Below are 20,354 nucleotides of genomic sequence, written 5' to 3' on the forward strand. Positions count from 1 at the left end.
TATACCCAGGTCCTCTCTGGATGTTTCAGTGGTGGGACGGGCAGGCACTGCCTCTCGGGGCATGCTCACCCTGCAGAGACACATCAGCTCCTTTCTGGCTCTGGGGAAAGCATCCAGCTCTGCCACCAGTGCTGCCTCATCTCTCTCCCCTGGCTCTGCTCCTGAGCTTCTTTTATACCCAGAGCCTTCAGGTGCCGAATCAACTGGTGCGGCTCCCTCCAGCTGTGTGGTGGCAGCTGACTTGCCAATAGACTGGCCACCTGAATGTCGGTGCTGTAGTAAGTGGAGTGTGAGCCTGCCACATCTACCATCATGATGTGCTTACTGTCCTCATTGTTACGTCTCAGCTCTGTGTTCTTGGGCACCCCTGCCACAGGATGCAGTCTGTCTGACTCACAAAGGACTCACCCCCCCACCCCTCTACCTAAATGAAACTGATTAAGATGCAGTGAGAGACACACCTAAGACCCTCACCAGATAAGGGTGACAAGAGTGAATCCCCGGTCCCACTATGGGAGGCCTATTTAAACTTGATTGACTAAAACTCGGTTGCCGGGTTAGGGAATGCTGAGGCAAGAGACCGAGTCAGAGGGGGTATGGGCAACATTTGAACAATGGTTAAGGGTTCATCACAGCATCCAGCCTGCTGGAGCCCTAATCCCAGGTGTTGTCATATCTTTCCCGAGACGACTGGTGGGAGTCCTCTCCACAAAAGGTTATGAGCACCCCAATAATTGTTTTAAGTCTGTTAAAAGACTATAGTAAGATCTGGAAAAGTCATGCTAAGCTGAGGCTTGTGCACAACAAGTAAAAATCCAAAATCCTGATGCTGCAAGCTATCTATTGTTCCTGAAGAAACCATGAGATATCCCATCAGTATATCTGCCACCCATAGGAATCTCAAGCTGGCTCCCAAGTATTTGGGTTACTCCCTAATCTTAAGTGTTTCCTGATTATCAATCAGTTTCCTGAGATGGTCCAAACCAGATAACCCCTTGTCAATAGAAAAGACAATGATTTACACTACTGAGGGTGCTTCGAAGCAGCTGAACTGAGGGTATAAAAATCTGTAAGTGTGTGTGCTGCTAGAGGGAGAAGAGGAAGAGGAAAAGGAAGGAAAAGAAGTATAAGCAGGAGGAAAGAAGGAGAAGAAGAAAACCCCTGTGCTGACACCATCCCCTGTCGTTCTTGGGACGCTGGAAGAACAGATCATCTCTCCCTTCAAGGACTGTGCTACAGACTGTGCCTGTCAGCTTTGCAGCCTGAGTACCGTGGACTAGGTGAGATCCCAGCGTTCTCTGTCTTCTTTCTAGGCATAAACTTCTGAACCTGAACTGTATCAGTTAAGCTTGAGCTAAGTTTCCCCAAATACTTAGTGAAACCAGGGTAGTATTGTCATTGTTGGTGTTTGTTTTTCTTTTGCATGTCTATTACTACTAGTACTATTATATATGTCATATGCTTAGCAATAAATAACTTTTATAGTCAAACTGGTAGTAATTGGGTATATTTTTCCTTCTCTGCTTCTCTTTCCTCCCGTGCTCTGCAACAACGCTTCTTTTACCTATGCTAAAGATCCCTGTGAAGCCCAAATTATTGTGGGGTCTGCTCATCAAGAGGCCAAAGATTGGAACGTGCTGAGTTTGAAACACATAAGGGGATTAGCTTGTACAGGCTGATTGACCCAGTTTGACTCAGACGTGCCCTTATGAACTGAATGCTGGCCCATGAGGGTGTCAGCTGGACACCCAGCCGGATTCAGAGGGATTCTGTTTACCTGTGTGCTTGTGTTTGACTGCATTTTATTGTTGCTCTTATGAACTGATTCTTGGCATATGAGGGTGTCAGCCTGTCCATGCCGATCAGCCCGGCCAGGTCAGGCGTGTCACGTTAATTTGTGTGTGTTTGTGTGTATGACTGATTTGGTGACTGGAGGAACCCAGCCCATTGAGATTGAGTCCTGCAAGATAGCTCCACTGGGGGTGAGGGCTTGCAGAAGGGAGAAATACAGCTCCGTATAGTAACACAAGCAGCACATTGACAGAATCACCAAGACCCTAGAAACTATCCCTAATAAATGAGCACACCCCAAAGTAATGGGCAGATTTGGTAACATCATCAATCACAAGGTTGTCTGCGTGAAGCTGGCTCTCACAGCCTGGGACAATGCAGTTGATGGACACAGTCCCTGTTGAGGCCAGGAAGGCTTTGGCCAGTTGGTCCTGGATAATGTTGTGGCACAGCCACCACACTCTGGCTGCCTTGGAGCTGATATCCAACGTCCTCTGCAGCTGTTTGGCATCACTGGCAAGGAGGACCTAGTCATGCGCATAGGCCAGGACACTCAGATTATACCCATAGAGGTCAAGTCCACCAGGGCCTCCCGCCACTGCTCAAAGGAGCAGCTCCGTTGCCAGGTTGTTGATGGGGCTGAGCCAGCAGCCTTGCTTCACTACAAACCGGATGGGGATATCGTGTGCCTTGCTCTCTGATGACCAAATGGTGGTGGTGCAGCCATCTTACAGCTCCCACACAAGGTCAATGGTCCTGTCTGACATCCTGAATTCTCAGAAAGTGTCAAAGATATGGTGGTGAGGCTTGGAGCCAAAGGCATTGGAGATGTCTAGTCATGCCACCATGCACTGTCTTCTGGCCCTCTGAGCATCATCCAGTGACATCTGGAGCACAAAGTTATGTTCATAGCAGCCTAGTCTTGACAAGAAGCCCTTCTGGCTCAGGCTGATGACCTTCCCACTCACTGCCCTATCAGTTATCCAGACTTCCAGGCAGCTGGCTTAGAACTCATAGATTGTGGAGCACAGGGCAATGGGCCTCCAGTTCCTTGGGTTGCTATATTTAATCTTAGCCAAAAAGCTCAAGACACTGATGGGAACCTACCACATTTTTATATATATTTCAAACCATGTTGACCCCACAGATCAGGATTGCCCAGTGTGTGTGTATACTTCAGACACTCCCCCCACAAATGATCCATGTGCTAATTCACGCCTCCCCATGACTGGAACCAGGTGTTCTTGTCACAAGTCCTGGGAGGGTTCAAAAATGTATATACAATGGAGGTGGAGAGCAAACTAGTCTGACTCCACCTCATGGAGGATGGGGGTCACACTAATCATATGCACCAAGCCAAGAGAGGGGCCAACAGGGATTCTGTGTTAACTGTTTGGGGCCCTATTTGGTGATGTTTGTCAACCATTTAAGGCTGGTAAAGAAACAGGAATCATTGGAAATGGGAAAGAAAGATGCAACTCAGATGTGGGAGTAAAGAGGAAATAAAAATGTATTCTGTACAGTGGCTCACCATGATTTGAAGAAAGAGTTGGTGCTAATCAGAACTGATTTGGCTAATTTGGCCTGAAACATGGAATTATATAAACAATATCCATATCCATAATCATATCCATAGCCATATATGGGCAAGCAAGCCTAGAGGGGTGTCTGAACTCCAAGGGCTTGGGGCTTGCCTGCTAGGGCTGTGCAAAGTTTCAGTGATTCAGAAACTTCCAGTCCACTTCTGGGTTTGCTGCTGAGCATGTGAGGGGTCCCCCCTCTTCCCCCCCGCACTCCTGTGGGACATATCTTCATCCCCACCATTGCAGCATTCATGAGCTATGCCTGGTACCTTGAGTTATATAGAAAAAACATTTAAAGTTGTGGCTATGGTCAAATCACTGATTCTCTGAATCAGCATCGAATCTTCAGATATGGATTCTGCCAAATCTAATCAGGACAGTGATCCAAATCAACAAATTGCATCACTGTCCCTATTCAGCCCAAATCTGAATTGAATACGGGCTGTTTCATACACCCCTATTGCCTGCCATGCATTTGGGAATTTCTGAAGCCCCAGGCTGAAGAGTCTGGGAAGTAGCATAATTGCTGGTGGTAGTGCCACACAGACTTGTACAACTGAACTGTGCTCGGTTGATAGAATTAAGAATTGATTTGGCTAATTTGGCCTGAGACATGAAATTATATGGTCAGTGTCCCCCTGCTGCCAGAGCTACTCCAGGTGCTCACGTTCCAGGGCCTCCATATGGGCCCAGTGGTCCCACTGCACACTGTCCCATGCCTCCTCCTGGGCAAAGTCCTCTACCCGCCAGGCCTGCTCCCATGCCTCCCGCTCCTCTGCCATTGCCACTGCCACCACCTGATAGAGCAGGAGGGTTTGGTCCCTGGTGCACCGCTAGCACAGACTACACATCCAGGCGGCTTCAGTGGTGATTGGCAGCAACCCAGAGCCTGTTTCCACAATGGGGCTGGTGGCCTCTCCCCTGTGTCCAGATGTTGGCCTTGCAGAGGCAAGAGACAGAAAACTTTTGTGAGAGTTTGCAACATTTCAGAGATAAGATGCTTTGCACCAGGGGCCAAGCACAGGTGCCCAGGGACCATGTTAAGCTGGCCAGGCCTGGGCCCAGGTGGCTGCCCCTGAGCCCCCCGTCCCTATGCACTCCCCTGAGGCTGATGGCCTGCTGGGTGCTGGCCGCAGGCAGCCTGTCTCCCCCATCCCCTTCCCAGGGCAGGACAGGCCAGGCTGATGACAGCACCTGCTGCCAGAGCTCTAGACCCTCCTTCCCACCCCCTCCCCCTGATTGCAGGCCAGCCACTCTGCTGTGCTGCCACCCACCCCATGGCATCTGGGTTTCAGGCATGTGGGGTTCCCAAGCAACTGGGGCAAGGGGTTGGGCACACAAGGGGCCTCTCCAGGGAGGTACCACAAGGCTGGCCCCCCCACCATGCTGCTGCTGTGCCCTGATCATGCCCCTTTTGTGTGTGCCCTGGGTGGTGCACAATGAGCTGTTTCTGCAAATGAAGGGGTGCCCAAGCCACTATATCCTGCTGCTGATCCTTCTGGTGCCCTGTCAACAATTGCACTCCTGGTTTGGGACCCTGAGCTTCAATGGCATAGGAGGCAAGCTCAGGCTGCCCTACAACCTCTACCACTGCCTGTAGGGCTACCTGTGGTAGTGCTACACATACCTGTACCCCACTGCTAAGGAGGACTTCGCTGCCAGCATTGATGCCTTCTTTGGCATTGGTGCGCTGCTGTGGGGACATGGGCTGCTGAATAAAGTTTGAACTGTGTCCCACCTATCCGCAAGCTGGGGGGTGGGAGGAACCTGGAGCAGGGGGTGTGAACAGGCCAGGAAGGAAGCCAGGCAGGGGCAGGGGCTGGGAAGGCCCTCCCCCAGTGTGGGACTTACCACATGTCCGGGGCTGGCAAGGCTGGCAGCTTGGTGCCGGCATCGCCATCAGCAAGGGCAACCAGATGCACCTGGTGTCTGCAGCCTGTGGTGTGCAGTAGGCCAGTGCCCAGCCAGGGCCCCACCCTGGAGGAGCTGGCATTGCTGGTAGCCAGCAGTCTCATTACCAGCCACTCCTTGTGGCAGGGTGTGGGGCTGTGCCGAGGGCAAGGCAGCTGCTGGGCAGGGCTCCCCAAACTGCCAGTGGAAGCAGCAGCTGGAGAGGAGGGTGGAGCAGGGCACTGAAGACCTGAAGTCCCCTCCTCCAGTGACACATCACTGGAGGCATCAGGGCAGGGTGAGGACTTGGGCAGGCAACCCCTGCTGGTGCCACTTGCAGGGGTGTGACCTGGCTCCTAGGGTGCCAAAATGCCGGTCAGCTCTTGTAAGACTTGTAGACTTTTGGCCATGACCAGACAGGCAATTGAAGTTGGTCATCCACTATGCCTACAAAGCCTTGACCTCTATGCAGCATTGCCCTGCCAACCGGGAGTACCCTCACTCCCACATCCCGCCTGACAGGGCCTCATAAATGTGAGCATTCGAGCGTCTGATTCACGCAAACTATCTCTGCACATCCCCAAAGTACCACAAGGTCACACACCTCCTCCACCATGAGGTGGAGTCAGACCAGTTTGCCTTCCACTTCATTGGCTTATAAATTTTTGAAGCCTCCAGGATTTGTGACAAGAACACCCGGTTCCAGTCATGAGTGGGGGTGCTAATTAACACATGAATTCTTTGTGCAGGGAGTGTCTGGAGTATACACACACACTGAGCAGTGCTGAACTGAGCGGTCAACATGGCTCAAAATGCTGTTGACTCTACTGGGGCCCAGCCCAATGAACTTTTGGGTTTGGACTAATAATCTTGGCTCAGATCAAGTATAGAACCTGGGCTGCACTGGTATGTTCCCAGGGCCAAGATCACCTTAAACAGCATTGTGTAGTAAAGGTTGGAGACCTGTCCAATGCACTGCAGATGGGGTCCCTTGTGAGAGCCTACTATAGGCCCCCAATGGGAAGATCTTGGCTACATGCCTATTTTATGGAGATGAGGAATTTCTCCCTAGCTTGACCCTTTGAGTTTAGGGCAAGTGAGACTTGGAGGCATGTAGGATGCCTGCCATGGATTTGAGAGTATCTGAAGCCTCAGGCTAAAGTCTAGGCAGGATACTTGCCAGGTAGTGCCACACAGACTTGAACAATTGAGGTCTGCTCAGTAAGTAGAATTCATAACTGATTTGGCTAATTGGGCCTGAGAGATGAATTTTTTTTTAAAAAGCATAGTTTTAATTATATATAAGTGGATACAAAAGTGCTGTTTAAAAGTGTGCTCATAGAATACCTGTGCTAAAACTTGCAGCAGTTTGAAAATAGGTAAACTGCATCAATCCTGGATAAGCTAAGTCTATGGGTAACTGTAGTAATTTGCCCATATGGTAAATTGTGTTTATTTCAAGGTCAGTGTTTTCAAACTTGCTTTTCACTTCCATGTGCTCAGGGAGAACAGGATCTGGTAGTAAGGAGGCAGGGAAGGGATTGAAGGAGAAGGAGGTTGTTGGGGAAGGCGGGGGGTGCAAAAGGAAGGAGGCTACCTGGCCCCTCAGATTTATTTTCCCTGCTCTAGCAGTGCAAAGAGGACAAAGTCAAGGTAAACCTCCAATAATTAGATTTTATACCTAGAGAATTATAAGAAATTTATAAATGTTCCATATATAGAATCTAATTATTGGGGGGGTCATCTTATATTTCAGTACATACAGTAGTTAGCCACAAAAAAAAGGATGTGAATGCTTTCTTGATCAGATCCTAAACCACAAGGACAGATTCCTCCTCCTGAGATGGGCAGTGGACTTAACAAAATAGATGTGATGAGGCAAGCAACTTTGATAGACTCCCTACTACAAAAATTTTCTTTAATTTGCCCATAGCAAAAGATACCTTTAAACAGGCAAAATTGACTGTAAGTGCTTATTTTACACTGCATAGCATCTGTAATGTTACACAAAAAGTAAAGGTTTTTTTTTCCTAGAGCATGTAACCACTTAGCTGACCTCTTTTTTTTTTTTTTTAAGTCTTTCCTATTTGCTTCACTCGGAAGGGTTATAGAAATTAAATTCACTAGAACACAAAGCATGACATAATGGAGATGAAGGACTTAAAGGGCTGCCCTCTGCCTAAAGGAAGGTTTTCATTGAAGCATTTAAAAATGTTTTTTCCACAGAAGACTTTATGTTTTGTAGCTCTCCGCATGCCCCCCCCCCCACCCCATATAATCTTTGGGCTACAGGATTAAATTAATCATTCTGAAAATTATAGTGTCCATTTTTAGGCTGTTAGAAAGCCCCAACCCCCTCTGGCTAGTGTACTAAAATGATGACAGTAACAAAGAGGGTATCACAGTTTACCAGAAGCAAGGTATCTCATAACAAGATGTTTTAGCTAGACTGATATAACTCAAAACAGGCTACCTGTCTGCCTGTATTTTTTTTAACATCATAAATAGTGTGTTGCATGTTTTAATTGAAACTTCAGTTGGATTGCCAGGTCCTGGCCCGACTTGGTGTGTTGTATTAGGATCTGGAACTTTGTCTCCTATCCAGCTGCACCCAAAGACTTGTCTGCATTCCTCTTTTAGAAGAAACAGGTAAGCAGCCTTCCTAGTCAGTCTGGTGCATTCTGATTGACTGCTATCTCCTTGCAACCCTTTCGGCAGGAGCCAAAATTTGTTGGTTCCACCTGTGCTAGAGCTTGAATATCCTCTCTAGGAAGTGCTTGGAGATCTAAACTCACTGCTCGTCTCTCCTAGGTTGTATCTTCCTTTGCACAGATGCATCAGAACCACAGTACCTCTTGAAGGGGACAGAGACAGCCTGTTACACCTTGTCTTGAAGGGTGCTGTAGACTGGTGCAGGAAGAAAGCAAGATAAACACTACAAGTTATATGGGATGGAGGAAGGGAGGAGAGGTTGCCTGTGTTCTATAATACTGATAACAGAAGAGTGGGGGGAAAAAAATTATTCCTAGAGCTTGAAGGGATTGTTTGTATTGAAAATTTCCTGGGAGTAAAGAAAGGATTTTGCCTTGGATTATTTTATGCCAAAACTAGCTGTGGATCAAATCTCCAACTCAACCTGAACCAAATCTCCTCCAGTGTGTGCAAGGACAAAAGAGTTTTAGAATCCTATATCAGAAATGTACATGCTTGTTCTCCCACTTACCATTGAGCCAACTCCACAGGGACTTTGGTCATGATACTGCAGAGCAGGGATTTGGGGCAGAAAGGAGGTCAGCCCTAGTATAATGCGTGATAAAATGGTCTGTACTTGAACAGAGAAAAGCTATTGTTTTCAGGTGTCAGCGGGTGCATCTACACAAGACAATACGGCACTGTGGTGATGCGCTATGGTGCCGTAGCATCCATTGGCAAAAACTGTGATGCTGCCACTATGTCAGTGTAGCAATGTACTCCCTCATTATAGTGCATTGCTCTGGTGGCATAGTGGCCAAAAATAACCGCGTGCAGCCGGCACTGCACAGGATGGGCTGGTACTGCGCTGTCTTTTAGTACTTCCAAAAAGGAAGTACTAAATGACAGCACAGTAACAAAGGCACCATACAGTCATGTGTAGATGCGCCCAGCTTGTTGGAAATGTTACCCCTTCCTATGTGGAGCCTGCTACCTCTAGACAGAATGACCATTCCTTGGGCTCCTGCTTGTACCAAATACAGTGGATCATCTTCTCAGTGAGTGGAACTATCAAGATCATGCATCTCAGGTTCTGATATGCGAAGCCATCCTGGTTCAGCACCAGCTTTTTCCATAACAGGGATTCACAAGGCAGGTGTTCTCCTTGGAGACCATGCAGCAAGTAAATGGTAGGATGGAGTAAGTGAAGCATTCTTGGTTGAGGGATTTAATTGGTGGATAGTAGGAAACCTGGCAACTGCTGTATGTCAGATAGAAGCCTACGTGGAGACTAAGTTCCTGGAAGGCTCACTATGGCTGCATCTCCAGGTGACGATTAAAAGAGGGTATATGGGATGTTTTGATGTACCATCATGGAGGAAACTGAAGTGATACATGTCTCCCATAATCTAAGTGCCACAGCCTGTCCTTGCTATGTGTTTTGCCTATGAACAAAGGGAGCACTAAGCCAATTCTGCCTCTGTGTGAAGTGTAACTTTGTGTGGTCTTCTGGGTATGTCTAAACCTCTATTTTGGGGTGAGTTGAAGGCCCTCCCTTAACTACTCCCAGTTCCATAAGTCATTCTTCCCAGTGGCATAACAACCAGAGTTGGCACCTGGGGCAAATCCTCTAGGAAAGGAGTTCCCAACCCCCAGGCCACAGCCTGGTACCAGGCCATGAAGGGTTGGCTGCCAGTCCACAGGAGGGTTGGCTGCCAGACTGGAAGTCTGGAAGTGACCACCATACTGCAAACCAGCAGCCAATCCTTTTTTATACTGAGCATAAAAAAGGGTTAGCTGCATGTCCACAGTATGCCAGTCACTGCTGGCCCGCAGTTTCCCGGTCCACAGCCACTTCTGGTCCACAGTTTGCCTGTCCACAGTCACTTCCAGTCCACAGTCATTTCAGATCTACGGTTTGCCAGTCCGCAGCATAAAAAGGTTAGGAACCCCTTTTCTAGGAGGGTGGGGGTGGCATGCAGATTCTGAGAAAGGGGGACAGCATGCGGTTTCCAAGAGCAGGGGCAGTGGCAGGGGATGAGGGGGCAGAGTACAGCAGTGTTTCCCATGCCAGGAAATCTAAAACAGTCCCTGGCTGAGCTTCCACTGCTGCTGCTGCTGCCCCCACAAGCTTTGCCCACCCAGGCTGTTGCTCTTAAAAAAGCAGCAGGCAGAGACTGTTTTGGAGAGCCTAGCATAGGTGTGCAGTCAGAGCCCAGACTCTGCACCAGTGTGGGGTAGTTACAGCGCCCCTCCTAAGTTGGTACCCTGTATTAATTAATTATCTCTTATCCATCCCTAGTTATACTACTGATCCTTCCCCATCTTTACTACTTCGCTATTGCAGCAGGCAAGAACCACAGAAGGAGAGATTAATAGAGGGCAGGGTTATTACCAGATGAATATGAACAGAAAACTCAAAAGGAACGCTTCTAGGAAACACCCCTCCACCCCCGCAACTACTTCTCTTTCCTTTTGTGCTTGTTTTTAATTAAGGACAGGGATTAGAATGCAAAATGGCTAGTGGTGGACTTCTTATGTTACACACACTGCAGAGTGACTTTCTTGAGCTGAGCTAAGATGTTGGTGCAGGAGCATTCAATATCAATGGAAAACCTAAATAGCAATGGAAAACCAGAAGGAAAGCAGCAGAGAGTGGATGGAGGGTCCCTCACCCTGAGGAATAACTAGACAAAGGCTTAAAAAGGACTTTCAGGAGAACAGAGCAAGTTTTCTTGTGTCTGTGTTGCGGTGGTCGAGGTGGCCCAGTGAGAGAGGATAAACCTAGGAAAGGGATATGCATGAGCCAAACAGGTTTTTGGTCCAAAGGGAGTGGCCAGTGAACTCTTATGGGACAGATATAGGGCCAGTACCAGGGCAACATGTAGGGGGTGCATGTAGGTGTATGTGCATCCCCTGAGCGTGACGGTGCACCACCTACAAAAAGGCACCTCTGAACGGACGCCGCTTGCCACCCCACTGCCAACACTGCCAGCGGCGTCTGTGGGAGCTCCCACTTACCACCACCGTGCTCCTGCCACCGCCATGCCCCCCAGCCACCGGGGGCACGTGTCGTTCATAGCCAGTACAACAGGGAGTATATGAAAAGGACAGCTGCCTGTCAGGGCAGGCAAAGCCCATGTCACATGCTTACGGAAGGGCTCCCAGCCACACAACAAACTCTGTAGCTTGACCAAAAGGACTAATAAGAAATATGCTACTACTTCTGAATGGACTGAGAGAGGTTTCCTAGGTAATAGGCCTGAAGATGCTAAATCCTTTACAGTTTGTTCCCAGCAATGAAGTTAAGAATTACTGGGTGCATCAACACATGCAATTAATGTGCTTGAATCTTCTGCATAGAAAATTCAGGCGTATTAAACTGTGGCCTCACATGCATCTGAATGTGCGCCAGTCAGAAGCAAATTTTCTCCCAACAGGAGCAGTTCAATCCAGGGCTTCTCCTGCCCTGTTCTGCCCCATTGCAGCAGACACGGGGAGCTCTAGGCTCCCCCGGGTGCCAGTCCCAGGCTGGCAAGGGACATGGAAGCTGGTCCTGTCTCCATAGGGTGGGGGAGAACTGTCCTGGCTGCCCGCTCTCCCTGCCCCGTGTAGCCCCTGCTGCTTAAGCTGACTAGGAGCAATTTGCTCCTGGTCAGTGTCTAGATGTGTACTTCAGCGCATTAATTTAATACGCCGATTTCTAGTACCTGTATCTACAGGTACTAGAAAACAGCGTATTAGACTAATCTACTGCACAGTAATTGCTGTTCATGTGCAGATGGTGACACTTTACTGTGCATTAGATTAGTCTAATGCTCAATAAAACATCTCATGTAAACACACCCACTGAGTACTCAGTGAAAGCAGCTTCTTGCTTTTTTTGCCCATTTGGGTAAATTATGACATCCTTAGGCCACATGCCCAGGCACTTAGGGGGACTACCAGGTGACAGACCCCAAAGACATTCATGTAGCAAGGCGTGGGTGATGAAGACACCACCCCTGGCACTCACTTAGAGGGGACACAACAAGCATGGCAGCTGTCACCACAGCCAGCCCAGCTACCACCGCTGCTGCAGACAGCCTGTCTGCTCCTGCTGGCTCTGCTGCTGCCACCACCCAAGGCACAGAGCCCTGGTAGCTATGCCTCTGCCCAGTGGGAATAGATTAAATGCTTTGAAATCACCTAACGTGCCATAAAGTATCCCAAGGGGTTTGCTGTCTCCTCATGCTGCAGCTATCCTATTAGGTGCTAGCCAGTTTTGCAGCTGCTAATGCAATGGGGACTCCCAGCCATCTCAGAGCTCGGTGCAATCACATGGCTTGAACTGCTCTAACATTGCCCCTGGTGTCAATTCAGGTGGGTAGATTGGTGCTGCTGCCTCTGATGTTGTGACCTTTCATATGGTGGCTCCAGGCTGCTCCATATGTAACTGCACAGTGCACAGGTCCTTGAGAGTAGCTCTCAGGATAACACATGGTCCACAGTTAAAGCTATGCTGTACTGCTTTTGAGAACACCGTATGATAAATAATTTGTAGTAACACATGGTTTTAATTTCTTTAATAGAGATTGTGTTTTTCTGTAGAAAGCACTGAAAAGCTACATAATTAATCAACCTACTACTCATGTATAGCGTTGGAGACATCTGTGCATTTAGAGTGGTGCTTAGTTTTCCAAAGTGACACAACCATGTGTTGATGTTCTGGAAAATGCTTGATCAAACCCATCGTGTCCTCAGTTTCCTGTCTTTAACAGGCTGGGTATAAGGAAGCATGCTGTCCCAGCATTATTTGCAACAGAAAATGAATTAGTTACATTAATGTGTTGCCCCCAGAAGCAGGACCACTGCTGACTTACCACGTCAATTATCTGTAGCAGAGACAATTGTAGCTCCACGAGAAGAGGCTGGGAGTCATTCACCACAGGCCTTTCAAGGCGATTGTAGTTTTTCAGCAGTTCTCTATACAAGCGCCTCTGGCTCTCGCCCTGCTGAGAAACTTGCAGAAAAAGAGAGAATGATGTTAATTAGGCAGCCTGATCAGATCGGAAGGTCCATTTGATTTTGGATGATCTTGGTCTGATTTTGAAAGCTGAATCACAGAAAGTAAGGGCCTGTCTCTTTGCTCATGCTATTTTCCACAGCTCCATAAAACCCTGTGTGCTTATAGGTACCATGTGCCTGTTTCTATTGCACTACAACCGAAGAGCTTGAGCTGTGTGAGCTGACCAGAAACAGTTAGCTTGCTTTGTCAGAAAGGCACTGCCGAAGCACTAGGTCTGTCTAAGGCAGTAGTGCCCAAACAGGGAACTGCGGGGACCTATCACTTCTCCCAGCAAACTCAGACAACTGCAGATTTCTTATCACCAGCAAACTTACAATTTTGGTTGGTCTGGCAAATGAGGAATTACATGGGCTAATATGCCATAGGATGCCTTACTGGTTCAAACCAGGGGCCTTTCTAAGCCCAGCATCCTGTCTCTGGCAATGCTCAGGAGTTATTCTTTCAGAGGCAGACACAAGAAACTCCTGTATGGGTAGTGTGAGGGTTATGTGGTTGAACTATTTTGATGTTCCCTGCTGAATGTAATATTTTTGGATGGGTTTTGTTCTGGCAGGGAAAGTGTTAATGGCTGGATTGCAGTGGGGCTAGGTATGACCTGGCTCATGGCACTGGGCCCTCTGGATGGCGCTGGAAGGGCCTTTCCTGAGAACTGGGCTCTTTCTATATATAAGCAGGGGAGCTGGAGAGTGCATATGCATATGCCTGTGTGAGTGTCTGCCAGTACACAGCTTGCTGGAGTCCACTGAAGCCTGCTGATGCGCTGCCCCAGAGGGCAGAGACGAAGGGAGTCTGCCTCGTGGGAATTGCAGCTAGGAAGTCTGGAGCGATGGGGCAAAGACATGCTGTTAAGGCGGGCAGGGAAGCCGAGACCTCCAGGGATGAGAGGCAGTTTCACTGCAGAGACAGTGAGGAACAAAGAAGTAAGCACTGGGCAGGGGTGACAGTGAAGTGCTAGGCGGCAGCCAGTGTTGAACTTTTATCTTTTTTGTTCTGTCTACCCCAGGCCTGTGGTCCTGTTTTTCCCTGGTTATTCAATTTGGCCTGTTTTTATCCCTGAAATATGTCTGTCCCTGTAATTTGGTATTTCACCTCAAGGTAAGTTTGCCCTGTCATGGTCTTGGCTATAACTCGGGGTCCCCTCACAGGCAGTTATAGAGTAGTATGCTTATAGGGCATTTGCTTCCCAACCCCAGACACAGGGGCTGCCTTATGGTGGGAAGCATGGGAGTGGAAAGTGTGTGGCTAAGTCTATGCTATGGTAGATGACCAAACATGTTCTTACTGTCCATGGATCTGGTTGTGGCAGACAATCATATGCTAAGTGTGGGAAGTAGTGAGGACTCCCCATTTCCCTGCCCTTTGTGGGGCCAGAGCAAACTGCAGCCTCTGTGCTCAGGAGGGTACAGGCTGCCTGTCCAGATCTTCTGCCACAAATGGTGGAAAGAAGGCAGAGCTATGACTCTGGTGAATCACATGCCAAGTAATGGACCAGGGGAGAGAGCTGGGCTCCATTGAAATCAATTGCAAAACTCTCACTGAATTCATCAGGGTCAGAATTATCACTCTGAGATACTGCAATTAAATGAGGAGAGCTGTGGACAAGGGGGTTTCTCTGGTATTTCGTGCTGCCCCTGGGAAGAAGCAGCTCTGAACTGCTACAATGACAGATAGTAACAAATAGGCATGTCTGGCTCCACGCAAATGTCTAATCCTTTTAAAATCCCACCAGACCCCTTTCTTTCATAAACTTTGCTGTGGTGAGTCCCGCGCTGTGGAACTGTGTGTTGCAGGAGGAGGATAGTTACATTCCTAATCTTTTAAATTCCTTGTAGACTTTTAATCTTTACTTTCAGTGGATTCCCCTTCTTTGTACAGGGAGAGAGGCACATTTGCTCCTATTTACCTCCCATCTTCTCTGGGACACACATTATTTTGTAAACCTCTGCTTTTCCCTCTCCACCCTCCCCCCCACTCTTGCTTTTTCCTTCTCTCCATCAAAATGTCTTTAACTTCCACCTATATGGAAGGCTTTCCAATAATAAAGCCGTCTAGTAATTTCCATTGCTCTTTTCTCTGTCTCTAAGCAGAGCAACCTTTTCCTGAGATAGGGTGACCCAAATGAATGCAGCATTCAAGGCAAGAATGTTTCATTGATTTATGCAATGGTATTACATTAATTGCAGTCATATCCCCATACCCTGATGTTGCAAAGCACTTATATATGTGCTTAATCTAGCTTCACCAAAGTATATATATTCACGTGGTGTGTAAGAATATTAATGATTAGGAGTTGCTTATTATGCATGTACAGTGCCTGGCACAGTAATGACACTATCTCTGGTTGGGGGCCTCCAGGCTCCACTGCAATACACATTAATAATGATAATTTCTTTGCTTTTTTTAATACAACACAACACTGTGCCTGCTGGTTTTGAACATTGCAGCACTCTAAACAGATGTTTTCTATGAGCTCTCCACAATGGTATATTGGGGGAGGGGGAATGGGGAAGGATTTTTCTCTGTCGTTACAGCAAATATCCTTTTCACAATCCAAATAAATCAACCAGCTCGTCTTTCTCCAATTATTTATTGTGCTCTAAGGATCCTAGCAGACTGGAACAGCATATATTTTCTTTACAGAAACTAGGCCTGTTTAATAATTTCACATGTTCTAGACCTCCTATCTAAGGCTGCTTGCAGACGTTAAAAAAAACCAAACCCACATTTTACTGAAAGAAGCAGCATATTACTCAGCTTGGCTCTGCAGCATCTGTAAAATTGGGTGCTTCAGTGGGATTTTTGGCACTTTTATCTAAAGCTGATTCAATCAGCTATAAAATAAGAGTGCCAAAACAGCCCCACTAAAGCGCCAGATCTTTACAAACATTGCAGAGCCAGGTTGAAGTAATGCATATCCTCTTCTGGGTATGCATGGGGCTCAGCATGGGAACGTGCCGAGTTTCAAGTAGAGCACTGTTTTTGGGGTTTTTTAACATCTGCAAGCAGCCTAAGATTTATGGCTTCGTAATTTCCAAGGTCATCACACATGCTTTCTGTTTTAAAGATATGTGAGTTTCCTGTCACCTTATGTGGTAGCTAATTGCAAGAAAAAATTGTGTATTTTTGTTAGCAGCTGTACCGCTTCATATTTTTGGTCCTCCTGAACACCTTGGACAGTACCATATGCGTGACCTATTGCAATTCAAAGGATCTAGTTGCTACATCACTGATTTTTTTGACATTACAATCTAGGATAGTACCTCATCCTTACTGTCTGCAAAGACTAGCTCTGGCTTAGGCATCTCTACTACACACGATTACCTGTTTGCTTCTCTAACTTTATCTCTCTCAGTCTAACAGACTCATTGATTTGCTTGCAAGTTTCCTTATTTATTTTGCATTTCTTTGGCTATTTCCAGATTCTCTCTTCACTGGCCCTAATTGAAGTTCCTTTCTATTGCCTTCACATGAGCTATGTTTTCACTTTCTTAAAGATATCTTTATAGTTCAAATTGACTCTTGTGTTTTCCAACATGCCTGTTCCATTTTATCTTGCTTCCACGTTTGTTTGGGGGCACGCATGTCTTCTGCTCTGGTTGCAAAAGAAGCCTGTGCTCTGATCCTAAGTACTTCATGTCACTTGTCTTCAGCGTTTACATAGTCAGCTTTGTTTCAGCTTTTGAAAAGAAATCCAACTTAGGCTAATGCTGATGTAACCATGTTTACGTCATACATGCTTTGTTTTGATTATATGAGACTGACGAGGGGACTGGGGCTGATGAGGGGGCTAAAGACATGAGCCCTAGGTTGAAAAAGTCAACTATTCAAAAGCGAGGATAGAGTTAAGCTTACCCTTGAAACCATAACTCCCATCCCTACCATGTATGCAGATATTACATCCCCTCTGACACAGGAAATGACATGTATTATGGAACAGTTTGACCTATGGGACGTAGAACTGAGCAGCAGAACCAGAACCAAAACTCAGGTTTCTGGGCCCTGATCTCTTGCTTTAATAAAATAAAAAACATATTTTCTCTCCTTGCAAACCCATGCTTTAGTCACTGTCCTTCTTGTGCAACAAATGAAGCTAGGCTATTTTGACAAAATACGTGATCATTAAATCAAAGGCCCTCCACTAATGAATACATAAAAGCATCTGAATAGAATGGTCTTATTTCTGACATTTCCTAACAAGAGCACCTGACATTTGCAATATTAACACTCTTCTGTTGCAGATGTTTTTTGAAAAAATAGTTTTCTTGTGGTTATTTTTATAAAGAAAACAGAAAACCATCATGTAGAGCCACACTGACCTCTGCCTGGCCAGCAGCAGAGTCTGAACCCAGGGCCCTTAGATCTAACCCCTAGACCTTTCCATTTGAGATGGAAGAATAACTGACAGTAGCAGTACTCCGTTGTTACCCTCTGCATGGACTAACTTATGGGACACTGTGACATGTTTTGCCAGTGCCTTTCACACCTATCTGCAAGACAGCATTAAAAGAGTATGAATCAGGATTTGTGGGGCCTAATCCTGGCTTTGCAGTGAACAGTAGCGTAGGGCACAGCCAAGGACGTATGTGTGGCATATTCAATCTGAGTAGCTGAGACAACAGTCTGTCCTAGTAAAAAACCAGGGCTGTTATACAGGTCTCTTATAAACAACTTTGTGCAAGCTCTGTTAACCTACTACAGGGATGATATTTCCTTGCCTGTGACAGGAGCAGTACAATGCCTTCCTTGTGAAAAAGAGCTGTCAAGCACACAGAATTATTAACGCCAGTCAATAGAAAAGCTGAGAGATATCAGTCTATTTCTGGCTTCTAACCAAGCTTTCCTTCCTCTGGGCTAAAGAGGCAGCTGCTACTACTATGTCCCAGGTGGACATTATCCAACATGGGGCTTTTAAGCATGCCCAAGGGGATGAAAATCTGTGAGGGCCAGAAAGTCTCTGAGTTGGGTATGGGAGTATCCATGGGGCTGTCACATTCTCAGGGCAGATGGAATAATCATACATTTGAATAACAGGACCCAAGGACCATGTACAAGAAGTGATTATTCAGATTTCTAACCCGGTCAAATCTGGGCGGACTTTCTGGGACCATCAATAATTTTAGCCTAATGCAGAAAATAAGAGGTATTAAACAGCCTGACAGGGGAAAAAACAGTGGATACCAAAATGCTCTTTTAGACACAAGGACCAATGCCTGGCAGCTGAAGCCAGGCAAATTTTTATTACAAACAAAGCTCAACATTTTTTTTGCAAAGAGAGGGTGATTTTATCTTGGGATAAATTGACAAGGGAGGTGGTGGCTTCTCCCTTTCCTGATGTCTTTGAATCAAGAAAAGGGGCTGCCTTTCTGGAAGCTGAACTTTTGCCAGACACAAGTTACTTTACTTTGCAGAGTTGTGGGACCATCCCTGCTGCTGCAAGGCAGGCATGGGGTGCCTTGTCATGTTGCCCCCAGAGGGAGGGTAGCAGGACAGCCAGCCCTCATGCTCCCCCACCACACGTACAAATCTGGGAGGCATATGCCCCCCATGTTCCCCCCGGGAGCATGTACAGTGGCAGGGAACCAGCCTCCCGCTGCCCACCAGATGAGCCACCCATGGCTCTGTCCCACTCCCTGCCCAGGCCCTGCAGCTGCGCATTCTGGCCCTGGGCTCCAAGCCCCAGGCCTCACGCAGCCCCCAGCTCTACCCAGCTCCCCTCCTCCCTCCCTTCCTCACTGCGGGGACCTCAATCCCCACTCTCAGACTTACCTGCAAGGAGCTGCAGGAGCTGCTCTCCACACTGCCTAGCTGCCACGTGCATGTTTGCATGTGCATATGCAAAATGGTGCCCCCTGCCTGATCGCCTTCCTCCCTCTCCCCCCAGCCCCTTGCAAGCTGGAACTGTGCCAGCCTGCTAGGGGAAACCTGCCATTTCCCATATTTTTCTCCATTGAAAATCTGTGTTTTTCTTCTTAAAAGAGAAAACCCCTGTTTTTCTCCTTAAAATGAGAAAATCCACATTTGTCTCTGGTGAATGAAAAATCTGGATCCCTGGTAAGAAATACCGTGTAATCTGCAGTCAGATTAGATAATCTAGTTGTCTGTTCTGCATTAAACTCTAGAAACAAGTGTGCAGATCCCCAATCCACTTCCAGGACAGGAGTTGGGGTCCTGTCAGAGAAGCCCAGTTCTAAGTGCAGAAGTCACACATTTAGGCCAGGGATGAAGTACACAGATGGAAGTGTGTGAAGAAACTCATGGATACCAGATGCATATGCATTAATTCTCCAGTCTACTCTATCCAAGGCCTTCCTAAACCACTCCACTGTCTCCTGCACATATAAAGCAATCCTTCAGGAAGCCTGAAAGGCAGCATGTGTTACTTGTTTGAAATCTGGAATGGGTCAGTGTAAAATTGCTGTCCTGCATTGCATGACATGATAGACACAGATTATGTGGGATATGCTTGCTGTTATACCCACAATTGGAGGATAAGCCCTATGAGGAGAGACTCAGGGACTTGGACCTGCTTAGCCTGAGTAAAAGAAGGCTGAGAGGTGCCCTGATAGCCACCTACAAGTACATCAGGGGAGAACACAAAGATCTGGGGGAGCAACTCTTCAGGAGGGCACCTTAAGGGAGGACAAGGACAAAGAGACATAAACTTATAGAGGGCAAATTCAGGCTACACATAAGGAAGAACTTTTTCTCCATAAGGAAGAACCTTTTTCTCTCGCTAGAATCTGGAACACACTCCCACCAGAGGTGGCGCAGTCACCATCATTGGAGGTGTTCAAAAAGAGGCTGGACGGGCACCTTGCTGACCTTGTCTAAGCTCAATAACTTCCTGCTCACAGCAAGGGATCAGACTTGATGATCTGACAGGTCCCTTCCGGTTCTATGATGGAGCTGCAGCAGATTATGAAGCAATGTAATATGATTCTGAAACCCTTGAATAGCTTTTAGTTGTATCAAAAGGTTTCACCCAGTGGAGGAGATGCAGATGTATTTATTTGCCAAGGCAGGAGCTCCTTGGGAGGGGCAGAGCTAGCATTGAGGGTGCTGACAGCCATGCAGCTCCCTGATGTAACTCATGGCACTTTGCAGAAAGCACCATAAATTACAGCATTCCCCAAGACCCAACAGACATTCACTGTTGAGTCTGGAAGGGTGTGACAGGTTCCAAACTCACTTACCACCATGCAGACATCCTAATGGCTGAACTGGGGGCAAGCCGGCCACCACCATGCAGCTGAAAGGTATGCTAGTGGTTGGTCCAGCACCAAATGGCTCCAGACTTTAAAAAAGCCCAAAAGCAGAGTTCAGGGAGATTT

General features: G+C 47.3%; 1 protein-coding gene across 2 annotated transcripts in view; it reads right to left on the reverse strand.

Annotated features, from left to right (window-relative positions):
* Nucleotides 1-20,354, reverse strand: part of LOC102371460 (neuronal acetylcholine receptor subunit alpha-7-like) — a 167,606-nt gene that overhangs the window by 122,760 nt on the left and 24,492 nt on the right. Inside the window, exons 2-3 of one of the 2 annotated variants that reach the window (XM_025199094.1) lie at nucleotides 17,855-17,895; nucleotides 12,818-12,949 (exon numbers count right to left, since the gene is read on the reverse strand). In XM_025199094.1, coding sequence (XP_025054879.1) covers nucleotides 12,818-12,949; nucleotides 17,855-17,895 — 173 coding nt within the window. Of the gene's footprint in view, nucleotides 1-12,817; nucleotides 12,958-17,854; nucleotides 17,896-20,354 lie in introns of both variants that reach the window. The other variant, XM_006019677.2, reaches the window with a different exon arrangement.

The sequence above is a fragment of the Alligator sinensis genome, unplaced genomic scaffold (genome assembly GCF_000455745.1).
Source record: "Alligator sinensis unplaced genomic scaffold, ASM45574v1 scaffold607_1, whole genome shotgun sequence".
NCBI lineage: Eukaryota > Metazoa > Chordata > Crocodylia > Alligatoridae > Alligator > Alligator sinensis.